Source organism: Anoplopoma fimbria, chromosome 20 (genome assembly GCF_027596085.1).
Source record: "Anoplopoma fimbria isolate UVic2021 breed Golden Eagle Sablefish chromosome 20, Afim_UVic_2022, whole genome shotgun sequence".
NCBI lineage: Eukaryota > Metazoa > Chordata > Actinopteri > Perciformes > Anoplopomatidae > Anoplopoma > Anoplopoma fimbria.
Window position 1 is genome coordinate 5,070,375 of NC_072468.1, and position 18,923 is coordinate 5,089,297.

Sequence of the window (18,923 nt, forward strand, 5' to 3'; positions counted from 1 at the left end):
GGGGATGCACAACAAAATTCAGTTGTAAAACATTTCTTAACACAACAATTTCCATTTCTTAACACAGACTACACAGAAAAGTAGTACATTTATGTAATGCATTTGTTTTACTTTGCATCATAAGAAATGTAAAAAGCAGCAACAAAAACAGACCTGGCTCCTCTCTCTCTCCTACTTTGGGGAGTTTGGTGGTGTTTGGTCCATCAGGACTGGCTGCTTGGTCCGCTGTTGGCGGTGAGCACCTTAAAGTCCACTGAATCCAATCCCCACGCCTCCTTTTCAGATGTTGATGAATGTATTCTGTCATACGCCATTATTGATAAATATGAAAAAAACAACAACAAATAAAGATAGAAATATAGCAAAATTCATGGAAACTACCAGCCACAGCATGACACCGTTGACATCATTTCCCCTGATAAATGATGTAGTTTGAATGTACACAAGGTGCAACATAACCCTGTGTTAGTTACTTTGTGCCTTTTGAGTCATCACTACCCATTTGAGTGAAAAAAAAAAGAACACAAGGAAAGTTTAAAAAAAGCATTTATTGTTTAACACCATACAGCATGAATGTTCCTCTTTAGCTTGCAGGTGCATCAACCAGCATGTGAACGTTTTTAAAGCACATCAACAATGCATAAACAAACTTTATGGTTACAGCAGTTCAAACATAAAAGGTTCATGGTTTACAGTCAAATGATCAGCCGAAAATGGAGGGGCATTGCATAGCACAGAGAGAAATGACCTGAGATCATAAAGTGATACTGATGATCATCAGATCACACTTGATGGCACTACACATCTGACATGTCGTCGTCAATATAAAATATTCCAGTGTAAACTTGAAATGTATTAAAATCAAACAGGGTCTAAATATGATATGTACACATTCGTGGCACTTTTTAAGATTAGACAATGCTGATGAGAAACACTTTCATAGGTGGGAAATGTATGTGACAAAACAAATCCTGCAGCATGAACAATGATAATACGGCCCGCAGTAATACCCAGATCAAAACATGTCAACGCTCAAGCAATGTCCATGAAACCAAACATAATCTGGCATCCGCCTCCTACATGATGAGATTGGAGGTAACAGAGGTCCTGGACATGAATGAGCTTTTCCTGTGTGAGCTATCTGAAAACTCTCTGGCCGAAGGAAGGAGAATCCCAGGCACCCATTTCCTCAGCATGCGCAAGACCCTTCCCATGAACTTTTGTCCCGCGAAGGCGTATATGATGGGGTTCAGGCAGCAGTGAGTGTAAGCAATGGTCTCGGTCACTGTTATTGACAGCTTCAAATTTGCCTCCGAGTCGCAATCGCCCGATATAGCTGGAGATTTCAGAAACTCCAAAAAAGGGAAATGTTATACGGGGCCCAGAATAGGAAAAAGGCGACCACTATGGAGATGATCAGCCTGACAACGTGGTACTTCTTCGTGCTCCTCATGTTCATCAGTATGGGGATCATCCTGGAGTAGCAAACTATCATCACCAACAAGGGAATCACAAGACCCAATACATTCATGGTGAAGATGTTGTAGAGCCTCCAGGCTTCGTTTTCCGGTTTGTAGTTGCAAGACAGCCCGTTAGACTCATTTGTCACCTTTGTGAAGAGAATGGCGGGCAGAGAGACACACAAGCTCAGAGTCCAGACGAACGCGGTGAGAGCGAAGCCTGCCCTCAGAGTGCGATACTTTGCCACCTTTTTAGTGTGCATGATGACCAGGTAGCGGTCCAGTGTCATGACAACCATGAAGAAGATGCTGCTGAAGAACCCTGTGTTATGGGACCCAGAGGCGAAACGGCACATGAAGTCTCCGAAAGGCCAATGACCGACCATGGAGTAGTGAGCGTAGAAAGGCAGCGTGACGACGAAGACAAGGTCGGAGACGGCCAGGTTGAAGAGGCAGATGTCTGTCAGGTTGGTCTGATTGCGGTGCTTCACCAGAACACACACCACTAAACCGTTGCCTTGGGAGAGGGAGGGAGACATGGTTTAATATACCAGATTATTGTGCATCATATGTAAAGAAATGGTTTCGCTCATTGACTCTCTCTCCCCTCTCAAACACACACATACCTATGATGCCGAGGACGAATACCAAACTATAGAGAGTGGGCAGAAAGACCCTGCCAAAATCCACCAACTCGGTGTTGCTGCAAGGACTGAAACTATCATATATAACTCCATTATAATAGGATGAATAGTCGTAGCTTGTGTTATTTTCGACATCATCTGCAGAAAAATATACAACATTAACAACATTTAACCTTGCACATTAAGATATACTATTGAGAAACACATGCTGTTAGTGGAGATACAGGTAATGGATGTAATTTAGGTTTGGTGTTCACAGCATTGAGTCATAACATTAACTAGTTTTAACTACATCATCTCAACCATATTCATCTGGACTATTTTTTTGTTTGTTGTTGTTGCCAGAAAGTAGTTCAAATAAAAGCTGTTCACAGTGAAATATTACTGTAAATGTCATATTTGTCAATGCTGTGAGCAACACAAAAAAAAATTCCACTCCACCGCGTTGGTGTGAAGGCATAAAATCAAAGGGATGGATATCATAAAACAGAAATAAAACCAAATGAATAAAATTAAATTAACCAAATCTATCTGCAAACAAAACCAAAACTATCTTTTACGGATTGTCACCAATGTGAGAGAGAAATAATACAATTTGGTTGAATAACATAGTCAATTGATAATGAAGGATATTATGCCCCCTGCTGGTCTTCATAGGTAATTTACAAACTATTTATATACAAAAGGTAGACAAAACAATGAAAACACTAAATGTGAAGGGACTTAAATTTAAATCACCAATATAAAACACTGTTGCCAAGTTGCTCATATGAGGTTGCATACGGACTTGCTGTATACTGTCCATCATCATAAATGTGTTCCACGTATGCAGTTATTTTAGACATATTTTGGAGTATTGAAATGGTATTTAAGTTACTTCAGTTGAGAATTCCTATGAACTGTTATTTTTATGATTTCATTATGATTGTTATGATTCATGTTTGAAGGCTTTGTATTGGAAAAATACATATAGTATGAAGCAGTCATTCCCAAAGAATGAGTCGGGACCCACAGGTGGGTCGCAGGAGGTTTTAATTAAGTCCCCAGATATATTTGCAGAATTTCATCCAGTCTTTTATGCAGCCTTTTATATCTGCAGTGCACCTCTCAATGAAAACCTTCCAAATGGAAAGCCAAAGAAATTAAATTGTCCGCATAACAGTGTTTTTGCATTTAAGTGGAAAATGGGCAGCAGTGTATTAAGACATTAGAAATGACCACACACAAATATTTCTTCAACAACACTATTACAATCATCTACATTATACAAAACATGTACAGTTGTCACAATGCATTCACCTGACATGGTGATATCTCAGTGATGTCCTCTCAGATACAGTCAGTGGCTTCCCTTCAGGGCTCCGTCTGGATCTTTATGGAAACGATGTCCTCAAATGTGTGAATATGTAAGAACTGACTGTCTCTAAGTCTGCACTCCCCTATGAATAAGCAGCACAGAAACAAAAGTTCAGCTGTCATTTCCTGTGACAAGATCTTTATCAGGAGCCAGCAGTTAAAATAAAAAGTAAAGATGATGAATAGTAAGTAAGAATAGGAAACCAACTGATTATAGTCAGAATTAAAGCTATTTTTTACTCCTTTGTAATGTAGACAAATCTGTAATTCAATCAGAGCAATGATGAGCTAGATTTAGTGAACAATGTACAGTATTGGGCAAGTACTTTCCAACATGAAAACCACAGTAGAAAATATTAAAAAAGTTACAGGCATGTATGATGAGCAAAACTTTGTTCCACATAAACAGATTTAATTGCAGATTGTATTGCCTATATACACCACGGGGATGCACAACAAAATTCAGTTGTAAAACATTTCTTAACACAACAATTTCCATTTCTTAACACAGACTACACAGAAAAGTAGTACATTTATGTAATGCATTTGTTTTACTTTGCATCATAAGAAATGTAAAAAGCAGCAACAAAAACAGACCTGGCTCCTCTCTCTCTCCTACTTTGGGGAGTTTGGTGGTGTTTGGTCCATCAGGACTGGCTGCTTGGTCCGCTGTTGGCGGTGAGCACCTTAAAGTCCACTCCACTAAATCCAATCCCCACGTCTCCTTTTCAGATGTTGATGAATGTATTCTGTCATACGCCATTATTGATAAATATGAAAAAAAACAACAACAAATAAAGATAGAAATATAGCAAAATTCATGGAAACTACCAGCCACAGCATGACACCGCTGACATAATTTCCCCTGATAAATGATGTAGTTTGAATGTACACAAGGTGCAACATAACCCTGTGTTAGTTACTTTGTGCCTTTTGAGTCATCACTACCCATTTGAGTGAAAAAAAAAAGAACACAAGGAAAGTTTAAAAAAAGCATTTATTGTTTAACACCATACAGCATGAATGTTCCTCTTTAGCTTGCAGGTGCATCAACCAGCATGTGAACGTTTTTAAAGCACATCAACAATGCATAAACAAACTTTATGGTTACAGCAGTTCAAACATAAAAGGTTCATGGTTTACAGTCAAATGATCAGCCGAAAATGGAGGGGCATTGCATAGCACAGAGAGAAATGACCTGAGATCATAAAGTGATACTGATGATCATCAGATCACACTTGATGGCACTACACATCTGACATGTCGTCGTCAATATAAAATATTCCAGTGTAAACTTGAAATGTATTAAAATCAAACAGGGTCTAAATATGATATGTACACATTCATGGCACTTTTTAAGATTAGACAATGCTGATGACTAACACTTTCATAGGTGGGAAATGTATGTGACAAAACAAATCCTGCAGCATGAACAATGATAATACGGCCCGCAGTAATACCCAGATCAAAACATGTCAACGCTCAAGCAATGTCCATGAAACCAAACATAATCTGGCATCTGCCTCCTACATGATGAGATTGGAGGTAACAGAGGTCCTGGACATGAATGAGCTTTTCCTGTGTGAGCTATCTGAAAACTCTCTGGCCGAAGGAAGGAGAATCCCAGGCACCCATTTCCTCAGCATGCGCAAGACCCTTCCCATGAACTTTTGTCCCACGAAGGCGTATATGATGGGGTTCAGGCAGCAGTGAGTGTAAGCAATGGTCTCGGTCACTGTTATTGACAGCTTCAAATTTGCCTCCGAGTCGCAATCGCCCGATATAGCTGGAGATTTCAGAAACTCCAAAAAAAGGGAAATGTTATACGGGGCCCAGAATAGGAAAAAGGCGACCACTATGGAGATGATCAGCCTGACAACGTGGTGCTTCTTCGTGCTCATCATGTTCATCAGTATGGGGATCATCCTGGAGTAGCAAACTATCATCACCAACAAGGGAATCACAAGACCCAATACATTCATGGTGAAGATGTTGTAGAGCCTCCAGGCTTTGTTTTCCGGTTCGTAGTTGCAAGACAGCCCGTTAGACTCATTTGTCACCTTTGTGAAGAGAATGGCGGGCAGAGAGACACACAAGCTCAGAGTCCAGACGAACGCGGTGAGAGCGAAGCCTGCCCTCAGAGTGCGATACTTTGCCACCTTTTTAGTGTGCATGATGACCAGGTAGCGGTCCAGTGTCATGACAACCATGAAGAAGATGCTGCTGAAGAACCCTGTGTTATGGGACCCAGAGGCGAAACGGCACATGAAGTCTCCGAAAGGCCAATGACCGACCATGGAGTAGTGAGCGTAGAAAGGCAGCGTGACGACGAAGACAAGGTCGGAGACGGCCAGGTTGAAGAGGCAGATGTCTGTCAGGTTGGTCTGATTGCGGTGCTTCACCAGAACACACACCACTAAACCGTTGCCTTGGGAGAGGGAGGGAGACATGGTTTAATATACCAGATTATTGTGCATCATATGTAAAGAAATGGTTTCGCTCATTGACTCTCTCTCTCCCTCTCAAACACACACATACCTATGATGCCGAGGACGAATACCAAACTATAGAGAGTGGGCAGAAAGACCCTGCCAAAATCCACCAACTCGGTGTTGCTGCAAGGACTGAAACTATCATATATAACTCCATTATAATAGGATGAATAGTCGTAGCTTGTGTTATTTTCGACATCATCTGCAGAAAAATATACAACATTAACAACATTTAACCTTGCACATTAAGATATACTATTGAGAAACACATGCTGTTAGTGGAGATACAGGTAATGGATGTAATTTAGGTTTGGTGTTCACAGCATTGAGTCATAACATTAACTAGTTTTAACTACATCATCTCAACCATATTCATCTGGACTATTTTTTGTTTGTTGTTGTTGCCAGAAAGTAGTTCAAATAAAAGCTGTTCACAGTGAAATATTACTGTAAATGTCATATTTGTCAATGCTGTGAGCAACACAAAAAAAATTCCACTCCACCGCGTTGGTGTGAAGGCATAAAATCAAAGGGATGGATATCATAAAACAGAAATAAAACCAAATGAATAAAATTAAATTAACCAAATCTATCTGCAAACAAAACCAAAACTATCTTTTACGGATTGTCACCAATGTGAGAGAGAAATAATGCAATTTGGTTGAATAACATAGTCAATTGATAATGAAGGATATTATGCCCCCTGCTGGTCTTCATAGGTAATTTACAAACTATTTATATACAAAAGGTAGACAAAACAATGAAAACACTAAATGTGAAGGGACTTAAATTTAAATCACCAATATAAAACACTGTTGCCAAGTTGCTCATATGAGGTTGCATACGGACTTGCTGTATACTGTCCATCATCATAAATGTGTTCCACGTATGCAGTTATTTTAGACATATTTTGGAGTATTGAAATGGTATTTAAGTTACTTCAGTTGAGAATTCCTATGAACTGTTATTTTTATGATTTCATTATGATTGTTATGATTCATGTTTGAAGGCTTTGTATTTGAAAAATACATATAGTATGAAGCAGTCATTCCCAAAGAATGAGTCGGGACCCACAGGTGGGTCGCAGGAGGTTTTAATTAAGTCCCCAGATATATTTGCAGAATTTCATCCAGTCTTTTATGCAGCCTTTTATATCTGCAATAAAATTGTCCGCATAACAGTGTTTTTGCATTTAAGCGGAAAATGGGCAGCAGTGTATTAAGACATTAGAAATGACCACACACAAATATTTCTTCAACAACACTATTACAATCATCTACATTATACAAAACATGTACAGTTGTCACAATGCATTCACCTGACATGGTGATATCTCAGTGATGTCCTCTCAGATACAGTCAGTGGCTTCCCTTCAGGGCTCCGTCTGGATCTTTATGTCCTCAAATGTGTGAATATGTAAGAACTGACTGTCTCTAAGTCTGCACTCCCCTATGAATAAGCAGCACAGAAACAAAAGTTCAGCTGTCATTTCCTGTGACAAGATCTTTATCAGGAGCCAGCAGTTAAAATAAAAAGTAAAGATGATGAATAGTAAGTAAGAATAGGAAACCAACTGATTATAGTCAGAATTAAAGCTATTTTTTACTCCTTTGTAATGTAGACAAATCTATAATTCAATCAGAGCAATGATGAGCTAGATTTAGTGACGGTCAATATAATCTTAAGAGCATTTGAGGGAGTGATATGTTCCACTCAATTTTGGTGTCAGGGCGACCCTTTTGTTTGCTACTTTTACAGCTTTAATTAAGTAAAATATGAGTTCAATGTATGTGTTATTAGTTTCTGAATTAGAGTAAAAACTCAGTTTTACCCTTCAGACACTACTTTCAAAAGGCGTCTGTGTTATGAAATTGATATAGACTTGATGCTATGTGACTGTCCTGTTTTAGGCTACATATTGCACAGTTTTTGTTATTAGAGACATTCTTCTTTGTATTCTTATTATTTTATTCTTATAATTAAAGTAATCCCTTTTTCAGCTCTGACTATCCATTAACTAAACCCACCATATCAAATGAATTTGCAGTATATACTGGAAATTGACTGGTTTGCAGGAAAGTGGTAGAATGGTCTATGGGTGACCCCTTGTGGTGAAAGGTCATACCTTAGTTGTGCAGGCAAATGATAGCACAAAGCATGCCGGGAAAAAAGATTTGAATTCTCATAATAGAATGCCAATTAGACATAGAAGCTAAATTACAACTTGTTTTGTCTCATAGGACTGTATAACATAATGTACAACAATGACGATGAAGATGATGTTGCCACTTCTACTGCCTATATTTTACTAATAATAATTATTGCGATAACGTCAGCAATGTCTTTTGACTTGTCACTATATTGTCTGCTCTGAAGCCTAATTGTATTGACTTTCTTTTTGTGTTATCTTTATCGTAGACCGTATGATCTGTATTCGACCCGTCTCTCTCCAGCTGGTGCTCAGTGTTTTCCAAATGAGGATGATTGACGTGCGAGTTGCTGACGAAGGCGGGCTGAGAGAGCTGCGCTAAGTTAGACAGACTCAGCAGCGAGGTACAGGAAATCATTTAGCATTGCCTTCCAAAAATATAAGAGAGGACGCTCTCAGTGGCGTTATAGAGGCAGCCAGACAGCCCAACTGCATACTTTGCATATTATGTATAAACGCAAGACATTATGTTAAAAAAAAGAAAATGGATTAAGTAAAATTATATATGGTTCTCACAGTAATCCTCACCCAATCGGTGTAGTAGATGCACTTATTTGAATACTCCTAATACGTACGGTATACAGGTTCGTCTAATATACAAGAGGTCAAATGAAAGTTACATTTTGTTAATGTTAAATGCGGTTACCTTATGAACTCTTATTTTGAAACGTCAAACCGGAAGTGTAGTTTAGTAATTCAGCTGTCTTGACCATACTCGAGGGAAAGTCAGCCGGAGGGACTGCGAAGATTATATCAAGTGGATTTTGACAAGTAACTCAGTCCACGATGATGAGTCAGCAAGACGGGTTTGAATAAAGTAAGTTGCAGATAAATAATTAACATGTATCGATTATTGTGTCGTAGTTAGTTAGCGTTCACCTGCTGCTCTTTGTGCTCCGGGTCCCGATGACTGTCATCTCTGCGCACTGTCACTTTGTTGGAACTGTAATAGAAAATGCTAAAGTTCATTTGTTCGTTTTATTGGCTGAGCTATTTTAGAAGGAAAAAAAAATTTGCCCCCCAAACGCAGCAAATTAATTTCACATTGGTGTGCTCACACAAATCATAATGCATATTCTGCCAGTCTAGGAGCAACAAGCGGATCTTCGGAGCCAGGTTCGAGTCCCGCTATCATCTCAAGTAGGCTCGTGATCACCGCAATGACGGAGTCCTCCAAGCCGCCTTCAGGGTAAGTCCTTCACAAAACACGACTAATCAAAGGACTTTAACATTGATATTCTTCCTCTGACGGTTTGCATAACTTAGAAATAACTTTCTCCATAATTCATCTTTTTTTTTTAGCTCGGGGGAAGCATGAATAGGTTCAGCTTTTAAAAGATATACGTAAATAAAACGGTCCATTTGTCTCATTTAAACTTATTACTATAATAAATGCTGTGCAGTTCATCACATCAGTCCAGGAAAAAAATATGTATCACTATTCCAGGGTTCTCAATACTAAGTTTCTCTTGACTTTTTTTTTTTTTTATAAGTAACGATTAAGTGTTTTCTTAATAACAGTTATTTCACTATAATAAAGCCCACTGCGGAATTAGTCTATTTGGGCTTCATTGAGTAGCCGCCCCATGAACAACACTTGAAAGGCATTTGTACACTCAGTAGTGACATCACAGAGAGAGTTCCAGCAGCCGGATCAGCCTGCTGTCTGTTTGCCTTCTGTCTTTCTGCCACTCACACACAATGAGTGTGAACAGCTCTGGAGCAGCTGTGCAGTGGGTTGCTAGTAAAGAGAAGCTGGCATGGCCTTATGCTGGTGGAACAACAACATCAGCAACAACTGTGCTGTCCACAATGTGCTTTAAATTGTGTTGTTTTGTGTCATCACCGCGGGGACAGCACAATGGTATTTACTCTTCCTTTTATATTACATGCTGTGGGGATTTTTGTGGGGAAACATAACTTGATCATAACAGCAAAAAACCTTGCATCAGAGCAGTGTTCATAACGTACGGTTACTACTCAATCATCGCAGTTTTATGTCATTGTGATACAGACAAGCAGATGTAATTGTTTTTCATTTTTAAATGAAGAATAGCTAGTTTACAAGTTTTCATAAAATATGAGAATAGTTTGTGTTAACTTATTAGATTTCCCCCCCTCATAATGCCTCATTGATAGAAGGGAAAGATTGCACTATGGCCTTCCAAGGCCTTGTTTTTTTTAAATTTTATAATTTGTTATTGCAATGGACAAATGTTATACTTATTTTTATCTGGAATTTTTTCAAACAAATTCAAGTTAGAGTTATGATGTCTTTGTTAGTAGTTCACTGACCAGGTATGATCCTGCATGAGCATAATTATGTGCTACTTCTGATAATAGCTGGGTATTATAGAGCTACGAGTTGCTGACTTCATCAGTTCTTAAGTCCACCTTGTAATTATTCTTTGAAGATGGGCTTTCTGTCTGTCCTGCTGTCATTTCAGAGGGCTCACACCTTCTTAACTATCATGCATTAGCTCTTCAGGACGCTCTAAACTACTCCATCCATACTCTAGGGGTGTGGTGTACAGCCGATTGGCACCTGATAGACAGTAAAACATGGCTGCAACAAGAGTAGGGAGTGAAACCATTAGATAGAGTGTTGATGAGTTTAATTAAGGTTCGGTCTGTTTCTCCTCTGATCTTTCCAGTAAAGGTCCCTTTAACCAGATACTCTTAAATACTGTGATTTCACACACTCAAAGAGCTTTTTGGCCAAATAACAAAGTAGACTGGTCACAGAGTCAGCTGGCAGTGGACCCAAAATGCCTCTTTATCCGGTCAGTGTGTGTGACATTTCTGTCCATATAAATTACCATGACAACTCCCTTTGTGTTGTGATCGCTCTTTCGTCATCACACAGGGAGTAGCTACTTTACCACACAGCCCAGTCCTAATCAAACACAGCTCATAAAAACTACATGAACATGTCTCACGCTCACACACACACACACACACACACACACACACACACACACACACACACACACACACACACACACAAACAGAGCGTGGTCGTTGAGCAGACAATTCAGGAGTGATGAGACGCTCTTATGAGGGAAGTGAAATTCGTTTGTACCAGCCATTGAAATCTGAGTTTTGTGTGTGTTTGTGTGTGTGTGTTAGTGTTTGGAAATCCTGAGTATGTACTTCAGGAGTGATGGAAAGGAAGCCCGAATTAAACCTTAGCTCTGAGCTTTATAAGCCTGTCATTAAGCATGGAAAACAAAAGGCAACTTCCTCCCAGTGACTAAATTACTTTATGATTATCCTTCATCTGGCCCAAGATCTTTCAGCTTGCCCCCAAATGAATGTCATCAAAATACCTAACCTTAACGCCCTATTTTTTAGAATACATTTATGGCACATGAAATGCCTCTGACATGAACCTGATTACATGTTTGGTGTGTGAGTTGGAGCATCATGTATGGTCATTGCAGTAGTAGTTATATTCCTCTCTCTTAGAGTCTGTAGCATACTCGATAGTCTTCTGCTACGTGTCTGGACCTGGTGTTTATGTGTGTTTGCCTAAATCCTTGTTTGTGTGTTGAGTGAGGTTTAGTCCAGAAGCCTCTGATTAATGTGGTTCTGTTAAATGCTCTTACTTTTAAGTTTCCTCTCCCACAGGAGCAAAAAGGAAGAAGCAGATATAAACGATGGGAGAATTAAGAGGGAACTGCTCTAATAAACTTTAAAATTAACAACATCCCTTCCATTTTTATCTTCAAAGTCTTTTACTAAGCTTAATGGAGCTTTTTTTTTTATTTTTCCTGTTTGTCTTCTCTTGAGACACAACCATGTGTGACATTCTGAACCTTGTGTTTAGAGTGAGTTTACTTTTGTCACATGGTTCCGTAACGTACACATTTATTGCCATTTATCACCACGCAGGCTTGGTGCATTTCTTAAATTTCCATCAAAGTGCAATGAATAGAGAATTAAAAAAAGCCTCACCGCTTCTCTAACGTCCTGGTTTTGTGCTGCCATCTGCCTCACTGTTGGCAGGTCGTTTTTAAAACTCACCCACAGGAAGACCAGGCTTGCAGATTTTACAGATAAATACAGTATGTGATTACACATAACTGTCCTCAGCTCAGCACACACCCAGAGATAATTATTGTCTACCAAGTGTCCTGTTTGCACAAGAGCACTCATGAGCACTGTGCATGGAGGGGTATATCAGCACCAGTTGCTAGCTGCAGTGTAAATGCTCATTCATTTGACGCTGTGCCTTTTGGACTGAAATGTCAGTCTCACCCTTTGCACATTATTTGGATGCCATGTGTGTCTGTCAATCCATACAGTTTCTTAAAATACTCGCAGAGAGAGACTAGGTATTGTTAGATAATGTAATCCCTTGGTGATGTTTCTTTTCCTGCTGGAGTCTCAGATGATGGGAAGTTTTGAGACACAACCTCCCCTACCTATCTTTCACAAAAAAACATATCTATTAAAAGATAAAGGTACATGTGGTCAGCCAGGAGTTCAGCCCTGCTTACTGAGGGAGCTCCATTTTTTTTTTTTCTCTCTCTCTCTCTCTTACGTGAAGGCTATACTGTATTTACTTTTGGAAAAGAGGGACATGTTTTAGTGTATGTGGTCACATCTGGATGTACAGGGTTATTTTTATAGTTGGTTAAATTTAACTCCTGTGAAAACTGAGATAGGCAAGAGAGAGAGTATTTGAGGCTACGCGTTGTTGGCGGCGGTGCAATATGTTTCTGGTAATATCTGCTGTAGCTATCATCCCTGTTTTAAATAGAGAGGGTGTGGATGCAATGCTTCCACACGCCTGTTCTCTGCGGATAGAGGCTTGACCAAAGTACATACTGATAGGTTACATTAAAAAGCATTCCGTATAACCTTTGTTCAACTTACGGGTTTAATAAGGAATTCAGTGTATGGTAGAAATATAGCACTAGACTGACTGGTAAAGCGTATGATTGTTGAACTTAGTTCCATGTAACATTTAGTCCTCTGAACCCATGAGATAAAGTAGTTTACTTATTTTTAATTAACTACTGAAAGTGCCACCCTTATTCACATTTTATAAGAGCAGACCCTCTGTGTATGTAATTAGCAATTACAGCAAAGTCTAGTGTGGTTAACACTCTAAGTAGGAGTTTAATATAAAGACAGGCGCAGTGGGATTAAGGAATGGGTCCTTGGTCTGTGCCCGTATCAAAGCAGCGCAGGCTCTCTGAATGTATTTACTCCAAAGCCATGCCATGATACATTGGAAACATTTGAGACATCTAGACCGGCTCTATTTATAGATTGTTGTCCTCCTCAGGGCCCAGTACAGTGTCTCACCTTTTTTTCCTGCTATCTGCCAACCTCTGTCCTCTTTGATAGAAAAACTTTGGCAGACACCTTTAACAACAAAGTATGCCTGCGTGTCAGTCTCAAGTGTCTGTCGTACAGTCTATCTGTCCGTACTGTTATGCAGCTGTTATGGGCTGCTCCGATTTATTTCAGGAAGCCTGCAGTCATATGTTAGTCATTGTGGTATGTGGGTTTGTCAGAGAGGAAGACAGACGGACTGTATGTGTGTGTGTGCACAGTCTGGATGGACTCCTCTAGCGCCAGCTGACGTGCCACAGCAGCGGTATGGTCTGATAAGGCAGAGGTGGAGGAGTGCCCTTTCTACTGCACAAGTTGTGATGGTTTTGCACATGTTAAACCCTTTCACATCGCTGCTATCGTGATTATAGATAAAACAAAGTGCCACCATGTCAGTTATCAGCAACAGCTGTCTTTCTATTAAAAGGGCATCAATAAGCGCTAAAAAATATCTTCCCATTACCTGATGGTATGGTAACCGAGCAAACTTGTGAAATGCATAAAAAAAACTTTATTTGTAGCCTTTTTCTGCTAAAACTGGATTCAGTAGTTAAAACATCATTATAGTTACTTTAGACATTTTACTGTAAAGCTTATTACTGATTTGTATTTTCTTCAAATCAAAGGATCCTGTGGTGCTTTTAAGCTACATATCTGTTACATAAGTGTTTTTCTTTTTTTTTCTCTAACAGAAGCGCTCTCTAATTGAACATGCAGCTTAGGGAACAGTGAACAGACTAATTACTATTTCCTGCTGTTCTGCCTCTACATTCCACTTCTCTCCTTCCTCTCTTCTCTGATGTTGGACTCCACCCATCTTTCCTTCTTTATTCCCCTTTCGTGTTGCTCTCCAGCCATGTGTGGCTTTGTGCCACCTGAGATTCTCTCATTCCTCTCTTCACACCGACCTTCATTTTCACTCCTTCCCTTTTTCCTCTGTTCCTCCTCAGCTGTGGGCCAGACTTTATGCCTTATGGATGGCCCCGTACGCATAAAGTCTGCTTGAGCTGGTGAACAATGTACATGTCATATCTTGTTGTATGTACACTGTCAATGCGTGTGTGACTCAATAACTGATCTATTTATCTTCCCTTATGAGATTAGAATACATGTATCAATTAGGAGAACACAAGAACACCGGGATCTTGCTTTGACATTAGGGTTGATTGATTTGATGTCAGAGGATCAAAAGTTAAATAGATCAACTGATGAATATGGGCTGCAAAATAAATTAAGTCATTACTGAGTGCAGAGTGGCCTAATCTTTACTTTGAACATTAAGAACACCTGTTTTTTCTATGACTTTCCAGGAAAACACATATCTCACTTTATTGATGTCACTCCATAAATCTACCACAGTTATTAAAGGATGTCTGGAGAAGATGAAACAGGCAAGATGTCTTAAAGCAACTGACATGCTAAGAAAAGAATGGGAATACTTTTTTGCCAAAGGTCGATAGAAGTGTCAATAATAGTTGATCAAGTGAGGACTACAAAGGAAAGATAGACATGATTTGTTTCCAGCTTTTCAGACAGAGAGACATGCCGACTTCCTGCTCCTATTTTTGGAGAATTATTGTTGTCTTGGAATATGTCTCGCATTATTGTCACTGTGTCATAAGAGGACAAGATGACTCCATGTGGCAGGAGAGGAAGAGCAGATAGGGTGGAGAGCTGTTACAGTAAGTGGATTTCTCTCCTTTAAGTAGTTGTGAAACAGATACTCCTGGATCACCGGTAGCTGGCTTAATCTGAGGTTATGGCAATACATCAACGTTAACCCTTTAAATAACTGTAAGGAGTGTAAGAAGCCTAATTGATCCCAGAGAGTAACAATTCATTAAGCACCTGAGGTGGGGTGTTGTTTTTTTTTATCTCCCTTGGGTTATTATGTTACTGACTCCGCACTCCTGTTGAACAGATTGTGCTGAGCTCTAACCTGTTTTTTTAAAAAGTTGTAGAGAAGTCATCACTTTATAACCGGGTAAACAATTTTAAGAGTAATATATTCTAATTTTAAATGCTGGGACCTTTTTTATAAACATGGCAGTAGCACTGGGTGATAATTCAATGTGATAATTTATTATCTTTTAATGGTATAATATCGTGTGAAATCATATGTTGAGATACTGTGATAAACAATTACGTTGTCTAAATTGACAAAAACGAGCACTTACTAACTCTTCTAAATTTCTTTTCGAGGGAACATATTTGAAGATTACTGTTTTGTTTTTACATCACACTTTCTATTACCACTCGTTTCAGAGCGATTAACAAATGTGAAGTATGGAAATATGTTTTTTTTTCTTTATAACTTCACTTGAAGCTCTTGAATTAGAATTAGTATTTAATTCGCCCAGGAGTATACAAAAATAGTCTTTAGAAAGGCTCCGAAATGTCACTCAAAGTGGCCACGTCTTTCAATATCCATAATTTTAAGTGTGAATATAATTGAAATGGATGTGTTAATATTGTCTATATACAAAAAAAAGATTATTGTACCAGGCTGGTACCAGGTTTATCTCAAATATCTTTTTTAACATGGAGGCCTGTGGAGATCCACTTGCTTAAAGTGGCCATTTGAAGAACTGCAGTTTTTGTCACTCCCACGTTGGCGTCATCTCTCCAGAGGTTGCTGCTTTATTAAAACACATTTTGATATAGTGTCTTTTTGGTGTGTTGAATGAGGCATTAGGACAAACTGTTGGTGACCTGTATAACTATAGGAGCTTTATTGATTTCACTGTTGGGTTATGTTAAAAGGATTCGTGTGGAAGGTGTTTGTCAAAATCTGACTCAGCATGTCTCCTATTGGGTGAGGTTGTGGTAAACCACCTCTGTAGTGTGATTACAGAGGGTCAGACTATCATTGTCATTGAGCCACTTTACTCTGCATAGCAGTGTTTTTGTTTTTTTTAACCACATGCTTGGTAACATGAGCAACAAGGCATATGCTGAATTAGGAAGTTGAGTGCCTAGCAACTGTAGACAAATGCTTTACTGGGCTCGTATGTCTGAAATACTCACAACACAGTTCACAATACTCAGAGCACTCCTTCACAGTCTTTTTCTGTATTTACCTTGTTGTTTTTTTTGGTCCCTGCTCATTCACTCTCTTTCTCTGGATCACTGTGCGCGTTCCCCCAAAATTGACAGCTGCTGCTAAACTGAGGTCTGCAATCTTACGCAGTCAAGTAGTATAAATATAGGTTGCCATGGGCACACCATGACACCAGAAGGGTATGCTGGCAAGGTAGCAGGACTGTGAGTGTAAGGGGACTGGGGTGTGACTCTGGGTCCAGGATGTGTATCATTCACACTGTGTCCAATGCACCATGGGAGGTTAAAACTCAAGTGTGCACACGGACAAGTGTAGATAGTGGATGTGTGTTCTTGAAGTGGCACTCAGGGATAAAACATGCTTACTTTGTTGATGTTTTTAGTGATGTATCTCCCAAAAGAATATTCTATGTTTCGAAGGTCATGAGCTGAGGACATTTTTGTATATCTTTTTTTTGTAAACAGCAATATGACAGAATAGAGCTATAATCTTTTCAAACCAAATTGATCTTGCAGTATTGCTTTAAATTAATTTTACTCTCTGAGTTGCAGAATTATACACTTTGACATTACTATTATTGATCTTCATATAGGACTTTTAGGTTCAGTGTTTTGCTCAAGGACAGGTAGAGCTCAGGGTCTGAGGTCAAGGATCAAACCACCATTACTGCCATCAAACCATTAACCTTGCTATTGATAGCCAACCTCCTTTACCAACTAAAGCCTTGTCATTCTCAAACAGTCTTAAAAGTCATTTACAGGAAATGAAAGGTTGATTTATAGAGCTACATGAACATTATTGTGATTCATAAAACAGATAATATCTTGCAGGTATTGTAGATGCTCAATAAAGTTCCTCAAGGCCAACTTAAACGTTTTAGGAATTTAAACACACTACAATTTCTGCTTACTAGTTAGCTAGAAAACTGTTTGAAATAACAGAATAGTTCTATAACACCAACTTTCTCTTAGCTTTTAGAAAAGGTTAGGTAATAATATGGCCTTTGTTTTTTATGCCTTGAAGACAGCCAGCCTTTGGTCTTTTTAAATGTCAGTGCAGTAGAAATATTTTCTCATTCTGAGTTTATTTTACTCAAACATCATATGTATTTTTCAAACCAATCCTTTATTATATGCCACAGAGCTTCGGTGTCATCCATTGTTTATATTCTCGGGAATACAAAAAGTGTTGGAGAATTTAGGTCAGTCTGCACTGTGTTTTTGGCCAATCTACTCCATTCCCAGTTGGTTCTTTTCATTCGAGGATAGTGGCTCATTGTTTCAGTGATCCTATTGTCTGACACTAAACACACCCTTATCTGACTGGATGTCCATGTCTGTGACGGGGGTCTGTCTGTCTTCTTTACTGCATCTCTGAATGACTTTCTGACTTCATGAGTTTGGGGCTCCGCCTGCTGCCGTAATGCTAGTTTGATTTACTCACTTCAACATCAGACTTTGTTGTGTAAAGTGGTCCAGTCTGTCTGTGTCTGTTTTTCTCATGCAGTCTCATTTGTAGCATTCTGTATCATTGTATTGTAGGTATTCGTAACAGACTGACTGACCATTTTACCATGTTGGTTTTGCTTACTGGAGTTAATGAAATATCATAAACACATAATATTTAAATGTTATCTATATCATCAGTTCAAGGGAACATCAGCAGGCGGTGGACATAGCAGAAAACATTTTCAACAAAGAAGCAGACCACTTGTAAACGGAATATGTTTTGGTGGTGGCGATGCTGACAGAGCAAAGCTTGGAGTATAAACTAATATATTCCACTATTTTTTTTACAAGAACTTTCAAGAGTGGGAACTGCTGTTTCCATGGCTGGAATAAATACAGTCACTGACAGTTACTTTTTCCCTGCAAAATTCTCAAGGTAGTCTCCAGTGTGTCTGAGCAGTGTTATGTAATTTAACTCGTCAACCAACTAACTGTAATCTGACTGTGACGTTCATGGACTTGCATTGTCCTTGCTGTGCGCAGGGTTTTCGGTGCTCTTGCCAAACCTGTAATTTGAGGGGCATTTCATTTTTGCATACACCCTGCAATCATTTGACACCTTTTCCATGTGTGTAGTTATCATTTTGTCCTATATTCACATTGATCTGTATCTTTGCAGAAACACTGCTCCCACATCCTGGCCTGATTTATCCCAAGTGACATGATCAGGAGTGAGCATGGTTGTATTTGGGTCAGGAAGGAGGTAGCCTTACGTACATGCACTCACTGTAAACACACACACACACACACACACACACACACACACACACACACACACACACACACACACACACACACACACACACACACACACACACACACACACGTAGCCACTCAGACTAATCTG

The 18,923-nt window shown here is 39.2% G+C and overlaps 2 protein-coding genes and 1 pseudogene across 3 annotated transcripts in view; 1 reads left to right on the forward strand and 2 right to left on the reverse strand.

The window, feature by feature from the left end:
- Window positions 1-553: 553 nt before the first annotated feature.
- LOC129109125 (C-C chemokine receptor type 1-like) lies at window positions 554-3,487 on the reverse strand (annotated as a pseudogene).
- A 976-nt stretch (window positions 3,488-4,463) lies between these two features.
- LOC129109124 (C-C chemokine receptor type 1-like) lies at window positions 4,464-7,358 on the reverse strand. Of its 2 annotated transcripts, XM_054621103.1 has the most exons (3): window positions 7,271-7,358; window positions 5,999-6,154; window positions 4,464-5,888 (listed from the first exon to the last, which is right to left on the reverse strand). In XM_054621103.1, exons 1-3 carry the CDS (start codon window positions 7,275-7,277, stop codon window positions 4,987-4,989), a joined length of 1,065 nt encoding a protein of 354 aa, XP_054477078.1. In that variant the 5' UTR covers window positions 7,278-7,358; the 3' UTR covers window positions 4,464-4,986. The 2 variants fall into 2 exon arrangements, with proteins under 2 accessions (XP_054477078.1, XP_054477079.1); XM_054621104.1 differs by lacking the exon at window positions 5,999-6,154.
- A 1,956-nt stretch (window positions 7,359-9,314) lies between these two features.
- The window catches only part of cobl (cordon-bleu WH2 repeat protein), a 51,218-nt gene continuing 41,609 nt past the window's right edge, over window positions 9,315-18,923 (forward strand). Inside the window, exon 1 of the mRNA XM_054621096.1 lies at window positions 9,315-9,350. Coding sequence (XP_054477071.1) covers window positions 9,322-9,350 — 29 coding nt within the window. The 5' untranslated portion in view covers window positions 9,315-9,321. The remainder of the gene's footprint in view (window positions 9,351-18,923) is intronic.

Coding starts and splice junctions, on each gene's coding strand:
- LOC129109124 (XM_054621103.1), bottom strand. Junction 5,889..5,998: donor ATTCGTCCTCGGCATCATAG/GTATGTGTGTGT, acceptor CCCTCTCCCAAG/GCAACGGTTTAGTGGTGTGT.